The sequence below is a fragment of the Engystomops pustulosus genome, chromosome 6, assembly GCF_040894005.1.
Source record: "Engystomops pustulosus chromosome 6, aEngPut4.maternal, whole genome shotgun sequence".
NCBI lineage: Eukaryota > Metazoa > Chordata > Amphibia > Anura > Leptodactylidae > Engystomops > Engystomops pustulosus.
The window spans coordinates 11,157,711-11,173,204 of NC_092416.1; the positions used below are offsets into that span (position 1 = coordinate 11,157,711).

Sequence of the window (15,494 nt, forward strand, 5' to 3'; positions counted from 1 at the left end):
ACCCACATACACACGCATTCCTCTGAAAATCAGCAATCTTTTTTATAACAAAAATGTATAAAGTAAAATGTACTTTATTATTTTTTTCTTCTTTTTAAATTTTTAAATTGTGCAGAATGGAAATGATCCTGAGCAGGAAATTTACGCCAACATGGAAGAAGAAAAAAACGAGAGAGAGAAAGTAGAAGATGAAGGGATCTATGAAAACTGCTGACTGTTGGTTAATAGTTGTCTGTCCTTGTATTGTTCAGCATTTTGATGACTTTGTAACTCGTTCTTTTTATGTGGACCATTTGTTCCTGGAGCCATTTGATTTTTGGACAACAATATTTGAGATCATGTATTGACTGCGTTTTGAGTAGATGGAAGATCATGAAAGGGTCCATCATCATCTGAAGTGGATGGTTTCTTCCTGTTTTGGGTTTCTCATTTCCAGGAATCATCATTGATGGCCTCGTCTCTGACTTGGATAACACAACAATCATATTTTATCATATTTAGCTTATGATAAACACAGAAAATAGATCTGAAAGCAGTTGTCAGTGAGCTCCGGGTGGTGGCTAGAACCTGTAACGGCAGCCGCATTTCCTTTTCCTTCTATGGGAGCGGTGGCTGAAGTTATGGTTCAGGACAACAACAAAGAACATGGAGCCAAATTCTTCTCTGATCTCTGTTTATGATGGGCTTTATGGCCGATCGTTAGGGGGAAAGGAACTCAGTGATCAGACATTTACAAGCACTTCAAAAAGTGAAATTTATATATTATATAGAGTCATTACAAGCAGAGAGAACTTTTCAAATGTTTATTTCTGTTAATGTTGATGACTTTGGCTGCAGCCAAGGAAAACCCAAGAGTCGTTACCTTAAAAAATTAAAATAATAAAACCAAAACACCTGAAAAGATTCCTAAGCATTTTCAAAGTGCCCTAGTCTGGTTCAGTAGGGGACACAATCATGGGGAAAAGTGCTGACCCTAATGTCCAGAAGGCAGTCACACCACAACGAATACAAGAAGGCCACGGCTAAAGAAGCTGAGTGCTCTATCAAAGCATATAAATGGAAAGTTTAGTGGAATGAAAAAGTATGGAAGAAAAGGTGCACAAGCACCGGGAAAACCAAAAAGGCCATTCAAAAAGTTGACTGGTCCTGGGGTCGGCACTTCAAGAGCCTCCACATAGATGTATCCAACACACAGATGTATCCAACACATAGATACATTCACTGCACAGATGTGTTGTTATTATACAGAAGAGACGCAAGCACCAGATTATGTTCTATTGGGACCTGCCAATCAGTCTGACAATAAATATATAATAAACCTCTGTGGCTGTCGCATGGGGGCTTTGACCTGCCAGGATGCAATGATAACTTTATTTCATTGTTTATGGTCATGGCCTTGGGTGTTGTCCCTTCGGTCTGTTGTTCTGGAGTTCCTATGTGACCATTTCAAATTTCCAATAGTTTTGACCCACAAGTGTTATTAGTAGGAACCATTCATGACTAGAGATGAGCGAGCACTAAAATGCTCAAGTGCTTGTTATTCGAGACGAACTTTCCCGATGCTCGAGTGCTCGTCTCGAATAACGAGCCCCATTGAAGTCAATGGGAGACTTGAGCATCTTTCAAGGGGACCAAGGCTCTGCACAGGGAAGCTTGGCCAAACACCTGGCAACCTCAGAAAAGGATGGAAACACCACGGAAATGGACAGGAAACAGCAGGGGCAGCATGCATGGATGCCTCTGAGGCTGCCTTGGCAGGCTAGAGAGTGGCATGGCGACATTAGGGTTCAGAAAGCAAACTGAAATGCGGATTGCTGAATGTCCCGGTACTAATGTGAACAAAAAAACATATTAGATCACGCCACACGTGACGTACAGAGAGAGTGTGGATTGGGATTCCTGGAGACTAGCTTGCTAAACAGTAGCAGGCAGACTAAGCTAGATGAAATTGCATTTGCACCACTGACGGCACACACAAGGATTTTGTGCTGTGACTTTCACTTTTGAAAAAAAACAAAAAAATCGTCAGACTGTACCTAATTCAATCAAACCTCCAATAAATTGTCCCACTTAGGTGTTTGAGGTGGATATGTGTGTCACTAAGAGCTGAATATAACGTTCGCAAGTCTCCCTGCAAATTCCTCACAATATGGTACTAGCTGCACTACTAGTGCCAGCAAGCCCAGCCACAAGCAAATAATTTAAAAAAATAAAATATATAACGCTATTGTAGGCCTAAGAAGGGCTGTTGGGTTCTTGTAGAATCACTCCTGCCTAACACTATTCTAGTAGAACAGCCTAACGCTTTCCCTGACCAGCAGCAGCTCTCTCCCTAGCGGCATCCAGACACAGAATGATCCGAGCAGCGCGGGCAGCGGCTAGTCTATCCCAGGGTCACCTGATCTGGCCAGCCAACCACTGCTATCGACATGTAAGGGTACCACGTCATGCTGGGTGGAGTGCAGAGTCTCCTGGCTTGTGATTGGCTCTGTTTCTGGCCGCCAAAAAGCAAAACGGCGGGAGATGCCATTTTCTCGAGCGGGCGAAATACTCGTCCGAGCAACGAGCAGTTGCGAGTACGCTAATGCTCGAACGAGTTGTTCGCTTGTCTCTATTAATGACCTAATTCCAGGTGACTATGACATAGTTTTCTTTTTTCATGGACGGATACAGAGGGGCCTCTCTTGTGGTGTTGGCTCCAGTGTGGTCCAGCAGGATTGTGTGTATGTTGGTAGTGCTGGTGATGAAAACGTTTCTGTTACTTTCTGCGCTTTTATATCTAGTGTGAGATAATTGCTGTCTGACCTATAGGGGCATTTTATTTTCCCCTTTCTCTTTATCATCTCTGAAACACAGGGGGTTGAACTTCTTACTATGTGTATGTTACTTTCTATCTTAAATTATTATAATGCTGCAAATAATTTATATCTTATTTGTAAAAAATATATAAATAAACTGCTTTTCAATATATATGTCTATAGAAGCGAAGAGGTTGAGTACTCAAATATCTCACACTATCATACACCTCCTGTAGCTCAGCCGCCTCCTTTTACATAGAAAGACACCGAGAAGAAATGGGGAAAAACGTTTCTGCAAATAGAATCAGGAAATACATAAAAAGAGAACTTTCTGCTGAGGATAACAGACGAAGGATCCATCGGAGAGAGACGTGTGAGTATCGACCAGGGATTGTAGCTGTGGAATAGATGATGTAATACTGAACCAGTGCTTAATCCACCTGAGGCTATAGATATAGAGATACTGAGGCTGTTACTTTGCACACCGCTCACTCACTCAGTCCCAACTTTGAGCTCCTGCACATCTCCTACCTCCCCCACTGATGTCAGCTAACTACACTGTGACTTGTCTGTGCTGCTCACTCCTCAGCTCTCAGCCCCCACCTTTGTGCTCCTGTACAGCTCCTCCCTCCTGATCCTTCACGGAGATTACAGGTGACATCAGTGGTGAGGTGACATCAGTTGGGGAGGGAGGAGCTGTACAGGAGCACAAAGGTGGGGGCTGAGAGCTGAGGAGGTTGCAGTTTGCAGTCACGTGTTGTTTTTTTTAAATACATGCAAACCAGAGCCAATCTCTTGGACTCCTGTGGGAGGTAAGTTACACCACACAATTATATTGTAATGCAAATGCTTAGAGAAGGCAGAAGGACATATTCACACTGCAGGTGTGATGGTCTCCGGTAACCTGTCTTTAGTGAAAATGAGGTCCCTGGTGAAAGTTTCCCTTTAACGCCCTCAATCAGTGTCGACACAGATTACGGCCATTGAACTGTCCCTGCTTTATTTTCTCTGATACAATATAGATACAAACCACGATTTTTGTTTCAGCTCTTATTTAAATAACCCACTTGGTGTCATTGTGCATTTGTGTCATAAATGGGACATCCAGCTCCCCATGTATTGTGCTGGGGGTGCAGTTGCGTACACAAGAGGATAATGTAGATGCCAGACACTTGGTAAGACATGCGGTGACACAACACAGACAGAAATACACACTCACAGGCCGACCGCGTTCTTGAGAAGAACATATTTCCTTAATTAGACTTCCTGTTTTTCACAAACTTGAGGATCTACTGAGGAGATAATACTGATAACATCTTCTTCTTCATCCATGAGGTCATCAGGGGGCGGCGATGTGTTAGTGGACTGTCTCCAAAATTTCTTAAATTTCACCAATTTTTTTGCCATTTTACAAAACAAATAAAAATTAGGATATCAAAAAGAACCCCAGCTCATCCTGCAAAAAATCACATCTGCAGGTCCGGACAACAAATGTGATCCAGTGATGGACCACCTGGTTCTTTGGCATCTCATGTTTACAAACTACAAAATCTACCATCAAAATCAAGTGTGATACAGCAGGGGCACTTACTCATAGACCCAAGGTTCACTTGTAAAATTGTTATCCATGGACGCCTTTCTTATAAAATCAACTTTTCTAATTATGCAAATGAACCTGAAGAGCTCTTTGGGATCCACCAGAGCCCCTCAGTGCTGCAGATTCACTAGCTGTTACCACACTTCTTCCAAACTTTGGGACCTTGATTTCGAAATGAAATGCAAAATTTACTTTCATCTGGAAATAGCACCAAGAACACTGAGAACAGTCCAGTTCTTTTTCTCCTGGGCCTCGGTGGATGCTGCTGGAATTGTCTATTGGTCAGGAGTGGATACCACGTGGAATATATCATTTGTAGCCCATGTCCTGGAGTATACATTACACCTCCCTTGATTACACATGAATTATACATGGGCCAATATCCTGGTTAGGTCAGTGTATGGTGGCTCATGTGACACCAGCAGCGTCCACTTCTTCTTAACAATCCTATCAAGGCTGAAGTTATCCCGGTTGCTTGTGCACCTTTTCCTTCTACTCAACTTTCCATTAATATGCTTTGATACAACACTCTGTAAACAGCTTCTTCAGCAATGACTTTCTATGGCTTCTCCTCCTTGTGCAGTGTGTCAGTGACTGCCTTCTGGACATCTGTCAAGTCAGAAACCTTAAACATTTAGTGATGTCTGTGCCCGAGTGTATCCCTGATGTGCAGTACATTTAATGCTGATATATATTTATGTGGTTATTTACTGCTGATATATATTGATGTGGTCATTTACTGCTGATATATATTGATGTGGTCATTTACTGCTGATATATATTTATGTGGTTATTTACTGCTGATATATATTGATGTGGTCATTTACTGCTGATATATATTGATGTGGGTATTTACTGCTGATATATATTTATGCGTTCAAACACACAGAAAAAAAAACACTCACAGCACAATTATTAAGGTAAAAAGAAAAGACTGTAGGAAAAGTTTCAATTGCATTCAGTGGATATACAAAGATGTAGGGGCATTTTAGAATACCTTTGACAGCAGTTGCAGCATCCACTGGATGGGAATACAGACAGTAAGGTAAAAATAAGCCAGAAATATAAGGATGCTCTACTTGGTTCCGAATAGGAACATTTATTTCCAAGGGTGTAGAAAAATGGACAATGAGTTTCAGGGGGCGAACAGCTACACATACATGTAAGTCTAAGACGTAATATTCTATCAGGCTAAAATAAACATATAAAAACATCAGGTTAAAGGTCGTCCACGTACAGTGGGGAAGAGCAGATATATTTGGTTATAAATATCAGGATAAATATTTATTTATCCTGATATTTATTTTTATGTCCATATAAATATTATTTTTATGTTAATGTTCATTTTATTTCTCCTGATTTTTTTATATTTATATATATGTTATGTCTATCTCCTTTTACCTGATGTATTCATATGATTTTTTAGCACTGGGCGTACCAGGGCAAGTGCTGGGGCCCAGAGCTGCTGGGGGGCCCACGTAAGGTTGTACATTGGGGTGAGGGGGGCTGTATCTAATCAATCGATAGGGTGTGAGAGGGGCTGTATATAATATAACCATGAGGGAGCTGTATAAATATGCTGTATAAATATAACCATGAGGGGCTGATTGGGTTGGTAAACTAGGGAATATTTTAGGGAACAGAAGACTGTTTGTTTTAGTTTCTGAATTTTTTATGCCGCCACATAAGTTCACTGAGGCTCTGTCACCCATGGGCCTACTGATACCTGGAGCCGGCCCTGAGGAGGATGTATCGGGTGGCAGCGGAGCTGGGGGGGGGTGGGGGGTTACCACTGACGGTGCACGAAGTGAAAGATAAATCTCCCACCATGACTATAATGAGACAACACAAGATCATGAAACCCTGAACCCTGTTATGTGAACAAGCCTCTAACAAGCCGCTGTCAATGGTTTCTAAGACTGTGACAGTTCTCTAATTTGTCTTCCTGTTATGTGCCCTTCTCTCACGTAATCTCTGGTTTGGTTGAGGCTCCAGTTTCTCAAGAAAACTATTTAATACAACATGATGAAATGATAAAAAAAACTCTGACAGACGATAATTTACATCAGCGGGAAGTGAGAGACAAGTAGAAGAGCTCAACTCCATGTGATATCACAGAGAGCTCCTACAGCCAGGAGGAAGGTGAGAGAGCTGTATGTACTGGAATTAGGAGAATTTTGTAATGTGTGTAATGTATGGGGTTGGATACACTGTGTATTTTTGGGAATACTGTTCATGTGTGTTCAGAGGTTCTGTGTTTTATAGTGTTCTGTGTGTTATTCGGCTTTCAGAATCTGTGTGTTATGGAGTGTGGAGCTCCTCTGTAGGAAATGGAGGTCCTGTGGTTATGGAGTTGGGTGTTTTGTTTATTATAGGGTTGGCGGTCCTGTATGTTATGGGGTTGGAGGTCCTGTATATTGTAGGGTTATGTTATAGGGTTGGCAGTTCTGTATGTTATTGGGTTGGAGGTCCTGCATATTGGAGGATTATTTTATGGGGTTGGAGGTCTTGTATAATGTAGGGTGTTGTTATAGGGTTGGAGGTCCTGTATGCTAGGGAGTTAGAGGTCCTGTACGTTATGGCGTTGGAGGTTCTGTATGTTATGGGTTTGGAGGTCCTGTATTACAATATATAAGATAATAAAAAGGAAGCAAAGGGATTGTCACAGGAAGTGCTTTGTAGATTACAATACAGACAGCTATTAAAGCATGATAAAATTAGCATAATGCATAATTAGCCTTCACAACATTTTTGGCTTTTTTTTGTGATTACGTACTAAATTTTTGCATGCTTATACCACTTACTTCAGTTTTGACAAGTAAGCGGTGAGTGGCATGGTCAGCCTATGTAGCCAAATTAATCAATAACATATTAAGAAATCACAAATATGTTCTCAGTGGAGTAACATCCATATAAAGAGTTATAGGGGGTTATTTATCATGCTCCAGTGTATGATATTGGGGCTTATTTACTAAGGGTCCAGCGGGCGCACTTTAGTCAGATATTCCAACGTTTTTGGGATTGCCCCACTGGGACAGGTATTTAGAAGGGAATTTTGGCGCAAACGCCCCGACTTTCATGCAACAGAAATAGGGAGGCGTGCCATAGGACGATCCAATGGATTCGGACTGAGCACGGGATTTAACTTTAAAATTGTGTCGCAAGACAATGCACTTACATGCACCAGGAAGAAGAAGGTGGACCCCGGAAGACCTGATCGGGGAAGCATCACAATCAGGAAATCGGGTGCACGATCTTATTCAATTGCGGCACAGGGCATTGTCGTAGGACAATACACTTTCAGGAATGCCTCCGGACTGGGTAAGAAATGAGCCCCATCAGCAGGGCTGTGCAGTGTTTCTACACCTGGTACATGACGTAGAAATATTCAACAGCGTGCCAAATTTTACTATTGAAATTTGGCATGTCACTGCTTGTGTGAAGCAATATCGCCCAACCTCTCTACGACCCCTTGGCATAAATGGGCAAATAATTGCAAGTGCTGGTGGTTTGCCAGACATTTTCGATTATTTTGCGGCTTCTCCGACAGTTTTCTGGCATAGAAGCCCTGATAAATGTAGAGCGTTGAATCCTGCTGCTTCCCCTTGTCAATGAAGATCTAAGGGGGACAGTTATCATACGGCCACACTACTGCGCCGGCTCCAGCCTCCTGATGTATATGGCGGCCAGGCTGTGCAGCGTATATATTTCTATGCCAGGTCTTATTCAAGATCCTACTAGGTTGAATGGTCACAAATTATTGCGAGTGCACAGGTGCAGGGGCAGATGCGTCCCACTCTGCCCCACTCTGCCCCCACCTGCACTCCCCTTATTCCCATTCACTGGGTTTTCCCATAATTGCGATTATTTCAGGAATTGAACATGAGAAAACTTGTGTACACTTCCTGATACATCTCTTCCATTGTATGCATCACATCTGATTAGTGTGGAGCATCAATCCAGGCAAAAGACATGAAGATGAGAATCCTGTAATATTATGTTATAATAATTATCACCATCTCATTGATATGATGTCAGTAATTTGCCTTGTACTTTACTCTTACAGAAGAACAGGATAGACACAAAGTGAGATCTCATCCCTCCATAGACTCTACAATCTGCACATAATCTACAAGGGATCATCTCAGTGTCAGGATGAGGCACATAAAGCCCCGCAGTGCGTGGGTCAGACTTGTGGTTATGCTCCCTCTTTTCTGGATAGGTAAGTGCTATGTACTGATACATTGGAGGAAATAATACGTTTTTATTGAAACATTCAAGAATAAGTGTTTTTAATACTTAGTCACATTTCTGGAAGCTGAGATTCATTGGGCTTTTTACAGGTAATGGTGTAGATGGAGGTAGGGTTTTTAATAACACTAGCAATTTTGCTAAAGAATAAAAAAAAACATATATACTCATGTCACATCTATGTTTGGGTCAGGCTTGAGTTGGCAGTTTGTACTGTCAGGTTGAAAAGAGGCTGAATTCTATCTGGTTCTTCTATCTGGCTCAGTGTCTGAACAATGCTCTATTGGCTTGATTACTGGTTCTCTGCAGTCCTTGCTCTGAAGCAGTAAGGGCTATCACTCTCTTGCTTTTAGTGCTCTGTCTTGTTAGCTTTGTTGTCAGTTTTTTGCTTGCTATATGTATGTATGTCTGTTTTTTTCAAATAATTTTTTTAATAATTGGCTTACGTTCTTGACTATTCTTCTGTAGATACGATTTTATATTTTATATGTTATCTATGATGTGATCTGGATTGTTGACTTTCCCATTGTGTTATTTGTTTGTTGGGGTGCTCTGGTCACTGTCCTGTGTGTTGTACCTGAGTCCAGTGTACGCTTTACAACTCACCTCTCAGCAGAGTCCGCCCTTTTACTAATGATGGCTTTTTGATCTCCAGTGCTTCCAGTTCTGTCTGACATCACAGTAATCAGTAATGACATCACATACATTGACAGCACTTGAGAGTGGATTGGATTATTGGCATCAGCGGACATGTAGAGTATATTCAGAAGTGAGTGATTAGCTCACAATGTGTGTGATGTCATCACTTCAGTCATCACTGATGAAACTGAGGGCAGTCTTCCAGTGGGATAAATATGTTTTTTTTTTTTTAAATTTACAATATAAATTGTAAAACTCTTTGACGTATACGATAACTGTATCATTTCACATGCACTCAGCTCCACCTAGTGGTGACAAGCGGAAGCCTGATTTTTATAAAGTCCAGTTAAATAGGAAGTCTGAGTTATGGAGATGTTTGCAGGAGATTTATAATAGTATTAATCACAGTTTTCTGCTAAATACATAAGAAAAATTTGAGGAGATGTATCGATGGTCTAATGCTGTATGATTAATCGGATTTAGTAAGAGACTGTCCTTGTCATACTTTCCATAAACTATAAATTGGTCTAGTTGATGCCAGTTAAGAGCATTTCTATCATATTTGATGCAAGGACTTTTCCTTATGAAGCCACGCCCCCTTTCCAAAGACTTCCTTATATCATATTACTCAAAGTGTCTGAGCAGTCTATAACACTTAAATAATGTGGCAGAAGGCATTTTAGACAATTTTTGGGTGTAATTTTAATAGAATTCTGGTAAATTAAATTTGGCACTGAAACACATAATTGTCACATAGTCAGCAACTTCATACAAACTAGCACATGACTTACACATGGGCTCCTAAACAATAAACAATTGTTTATCTAAATTGTCGCTGCGTTATGAATGTACAACATAGAAATTAATTTAAAAAATTTCTCTGAATAGAAATTTTTCCAGTGGTGTAACCACTGCTATGGCTGCTGCGGGGCCCGCAGTGTTAGATGTGTCATGCCCCCGAGCCCATCCCCCTTTATTACAACGAGGCCCCTCCGAGACCACCCTCCTCAACCAGCCACCTCAGCCACTCACCTACCTCAACCAACCCCCTGATCCACCTCCCATTGCCATCCAGCCTCTTTTCCGATAGCTGTGGCCCTTACACCTCATCAGCCAGCCACTGAGGACCTTGTCCGCCGGCCGCTACCCACCCACAAATGTAAGTTAATAGAAGTGATGGCTTACATATATGTACATATGTGTGCGTTTATATGCATTTATATACATGTGTCTGTTTATACTGTATATATAGCCATTTACATGTGAGAGTGTGTGTATGTATATATATATATATATATATATATATATATACATGTATATATCACAACCAATTACAGCTTCCCTTTAAAATATTCATGAGCATGGGTAAAATGAAAGCTGAGCTGTAATTGGCAACTAGGAATATTCTGTATATATTTATAGAAAGGGGGGGGGGGGCAGCTAAAACTTTGCTCGTTACGCCCCTGCACTTATCTATAATATAAGTAGTAACCCCACCATTTCTCCTCCTGCAGGTGTCACATGTCAGGTCCCGGGATATTCTATTACAGTGAATTCTAGTGTCAGTGTCCAGGAGGGTCTCTGTGTCTCCATTCCTTGTACCTTCACTGCCGACTACAGCAACACATTCACTGGTTCTACCGGATACTGGTATCAATATAATGGAAATAACATTGTAGCCAGTAATGATAAATCTTATCCTGGGGTAAAAAACAACTTCCATCTGACGGGAAATCCGGATACTGGAGACTGCAGCCTGACCATATCTGATGCCAGGGGAGGAGATAGGGGGATATATTACTTCCGATATGAGGACAGGAAAGACTCTACAAAGCGTTATAGTTATACAAATAGTGGGGAAACTACACCACGTATCACTGTGACAGGTAAGTGTCAGTGACTTAGAGGAACACTGCACTATTATATATAAACTATCCTACACAATTTATGATAAAATAACACAATAACATATAGTTATATAATTAACTTTTATAACTATTATAATAAGCCAGAATGGCTCTGGGGGCTGTTACCAGATCACTTCACAGGCTGTTACACTGTTGTACCATCCCCCCTGCTCCCTCGGCACTTACCCCTCCCTCTTCCTGCTGTTTTCTCAAGGCAGCAGCACACAGTGGAGGGAGAGGGAGAGGGAGGGGAGGGGAGAGAGCACCCCCAGGAGCCCCTCTGGTTCATTAGCATAATTATATAAACTGATTTTAGAAGGAAGGAGATAATGGATGACAAATATAAGAAGATACCACAGTCATGGGATCTATGAGTAATGTCCCCGGGTTATTAAGATGGATTTTGATGGTAGATTTCCCTTAATAGGTTTTCGCTATCCACAAAATCTCATCCAATCCACAGAACAGGGGAGTGCAAACCGGCCTTCATTATGGGCAGTACTTTTGGTTTTTGGAAATCCCATAGATACAGGACCCACCGTTGACTTTTATGAGACTTCAGGAATGACTTCCAGGTCCCCTGAATCCCACAAGTCCGATTGATATAAAAGGGGGGGGGGAATACTTGTTACAACCCATTTAATGGGGGTTTCTGAGATTTGTAAAATAAAACTTAAACCCCCATCTATTAGCTGATTCCAAATGCCTTACCACATGGTGGTATCGCATGGTCGTATCGCATGGTGGTATCACATGGTGGTATCACATGGTCGTATCGCATGGTCGTATCGCATGGTCGTAACGCATGGTCGTATCGCATGGTCGTAACGCATGGTCGTAACGCATGGTCGTATCGCATGGTCGTATCGCATGGTCGTAACGCATGGTCGTATCGCATGGTCGTATCGCATGGTCGTATCGCATGGTCGTAACGCATGGTCGTATCGCATGGTCGTATCGCATGGTCGTATCGCATGGTCGTAACGCATGGTCGTAACGCATGGTCGTAACGCATGGTCGTATCGCATGGTCGTATCGCATGGTCGTATCGCATGGTCGTATCGCATGGTCGTATCGCATGGTCATAACGCATGGTCGTAACGCATGGTCGTAACGCATGGTCGTATCGCATGGTCGTATCGCATGGTCGTATCGCATGGTCGTATCGCATGGTCGTAATGCATGGTCGTAACGCATGGCCGTAACTAGAGATGAGTGAACATACTCGTCCGAGCTTGATGCTCGTTCGAGCATTAGCGTACTCGAAACTGCTCGTTGCTCGGACGAATACTTCGCCCGCTTGAGAAAATGGCAGCTCCCGCCGTTTTGCTTTTTGGCGGCCAGAAACAGAGCCAATCACAAGCCAGGACACTCTGCACTCCACCCAGCATGACGTGGTACCCTTACACGTCGATAGCAGTGGTTGGCTGGCCAGATCAGGTGACCCTGGGATAGACTAGCCGCTGCCCGCGCTGCTCGGATCATTCTGTGTCTGGATGCCGCTAGGGAGAGAGCTGCTGCTGGTCAGGGAAAGCGTTAGGCTGTTCTATTAGAATAGTGTTAGGCAGGAGTGATTCTACAAGAACCCAACAGCCCTTCTTAGGGCTACAATAATGTTTTATTTTACTTTTTTTTGTTTGCTTGTGGCTGGGCTTGCTGGCACTAGTAGTGCAGCTAGTACCATATTGTGAGGAATTTGCTGGGAGACTTGCGACCGTTGTGTTTAGCTCTTAGTGACACACATATCCACCTCAAACACCGAAGTGGGACAATTTATTAGGGGTTTGAGTAGAATTAGGCAGAGTCTGCTGATTTATTTTTTTTTTTTAGCTGTATTTCATTTTATAGCTCAAACTCATCTTGCAAAGCAGTGTGCTTTCATTGTAGGCAACAAAATAGCCATAGGAGAACCCCAACGGCTTACTTAGGCCTACAATAGCGTTATATTTTCCTTTTTTTTGTTTGCTTGTGGCTGGGCTTGCTGGCATTAGTAATGCAGCTAGTACCATATTGTGAGGAATTTTCTGGGAGACCTGCGACCGTTGTGTTTAGCTCTTAGTGACACACATATCCACCTCAAACACCGAAGTGGGACAATTTATTAGGGGTTTGATTAGAATTAGGCAGAGTCTGCTGATTTATTTATTTTTTTACCTTTATTTCATTTTATAGCTCAAAGTCATCAGGCACAGCACAAAATCCAGTTGTGTGCTGTCAGTGTAGGTTAGAAACTAGCCATAGCAATAGGATAGCATCGTCTTGTTAAAAAAAAAAAAATAAAAAAAATAAACACATAAAAAAAAAAATTAAAAGTTTACACTTTAATTTGGACAATGTTTAACCCGAGGGCTAGGGGTAGAGGACGAGGGCGTGGACGTGGGCGTCCAACTACTGCAGGGGTCAGAGGCCGTGGTCCTGGGCGGGGTGAGACACCACCTGCTGATGAGGGAGCAGGGGAACGCCGCAGAGCTACACTCCCTAGGTTCATCATGTCTCAAGTTACTGGGACTCGTGGTAGAGCACTGTTGAGGCCAGAACAGTGCGAAGAGGTGATGTCGTGGATTGCGGACAATGCTTCTAGCCATTTGTCCACCAGTCAGTCTTCAACGCAGTCCACCCATGTCACCGAAATCAGCACTCCTCCAGCTCCTCCACCTCAGCCTCCTTCCCCCCAGTCTGCCCCCTCCCAGCAAAATTTGGCATTTGAACCGGCATACTCTGAGGAACTGTTTTCTGGACCCTTCCCACAGTCACAAACCACTTGTCCGGTTGCTGCTGAGCAATTTTCCGATGCCCAGGTTTTCCACCAGTCGCAGTCTGTGGGTGATGATGACATTATTGACGTAGTGGAAGAAGTGTGTAAAGAGGTGTCGGACGATGAGGAGACACGGTTGTCAGACAGTGGTGAAGTTGTTGTCAGGGCAGGAAGTCCGAGGGGGGAGCAGACTGAGGGATCGGAGGATGATGAGGTGACAGACCCAAGCTGGGTTGATAGGCCGGGTGAACACAGTGCTTCTGAGACGGAGGCGAGTCCTATAGCAGAACAGGTTGGAAGAGGCAGTGGTGGGGCCAGACGGAGAGGCAGGGCCAGAGCTGGTGCATCAGCGCCAAATGTTGCCCGTAGTCAAGCTCCCATGGCGAGGGCTAGATTTTCAGAAGTCTGGAGGTTCTTTAAAGAAACACCGGATGACCGACGGACTGTGGTGTGCAACCTTTGCCATACCAGGATCAGCAGGGGTTCCACCACTACTAGCTTAACTACCACCAGTATGCGCAGGCATATGAATGCTAAACACCCCACTCAATGGGGCCGAGCCCGTTCACCTCCGGCCGGGCACACCACTGCTCCTTCCCCTGTGTCATCTGCTAGTCAGCCCCCTGCCCAGGACCACGGCCCAAACACCTCCCGTGCGAAAACCCCATCTTCGCCTCCACGATCCTCCACAGCATCCACCAGCGTTCAGCTCTCCATACCCCAGATGCTGGAGCGCAAAAGGAAGTATAGCGCAACCCACCCACACGCCCAAGCCCTCAACGTCCACATCTCCAAGTTGCTTAGCCTGGAGATGCTGCCCTATAGGCTGGTAGAGACCGAGGCCTTTCGAAACCTCATGGCGGCGGCCGCCCCTCGGTATTCGGTCCCCAGCCGCCACTACTTTTCCCGATGTGCCGTCCCAGCCCTTCACAAGCACGTGTCAGAGAACATCATCCGTGCCCTGACCAACGCCGTTTCTGACAAGGTCCGCCTGACCACGGACACGTGGACGAGTGCTGCCGGGCAGGGCCACTATATATCGCTGACGGCACATTGGGTTAACTTAGTGGAGGCTGGGACCGAGTCTGACCCTGGGGCTGCTCACATACTGCCGACGCCGAGGATTGCGGGGCCTACCTCGGTCCAGGTCTCAAAGGCTTACTATGCCTCCTCCTCCTCCCACCTCCTCCTCCTCCGAATTACCATCCGTGGGCATGGCGCCATCAGTCGGTAGCTCTAGGCACAGCAGCAGTGCCATCGCTAAGCGGCAGCAGGCGTTGCTCAAACTGCTGAGCCTAGGCGATAAAAGGCACACCGCCCAAGAGCTATTACAGGGCATCACAGTGCAGACTGATCTGTGGCTGGCACCGCTGAACCTGAAGCCAGGCATGGTTGTGTGTGACAACGGCCGTAACCTGGTGGCGACTCTGCAACTCGGCAGACTGACACATGTGCCATGCCTGGCCCATGTGTTAAATCTCATAGTTCAGCGTTTCCTCAAGACATACCCCAATCTGTCTGATTTGCTCACGAAGGTGCGCCGCATC

At 43.9% G+C, this 15,494-nt stretch overlaps 1 protein-coding gene across 4 annotated transcripts in view; it reads left to right on the forward strand.

The window, feature by feature from the left end:
• LOC140134567 (myeloid cell surface antigen CD33-like) overlaps positions 1-15,494 on the forward strand; it is a 336,522-nt gene that overhangs the window by 290,291 nt on the left and 30,737 nt on the right. For 2 of the 4 annotated variants that reach the window (XM_072154968.1, XM_072154967.1), the window contains exon 3: positions 10,800-11,171. In XM_072154968.1, the coding sequence (XP_072011069.1) occupies positions 10,800-11,171 (372 nt within the window). Of the gene's footprint in view, positions 1-8,466; positions 8,618-10,799; positions 11,172-15,494 lie in introns of those variants that run through there. The other 2 variants (XM_072154969.1, XM_072154971.1) reach the window with 2 other exon arrangements.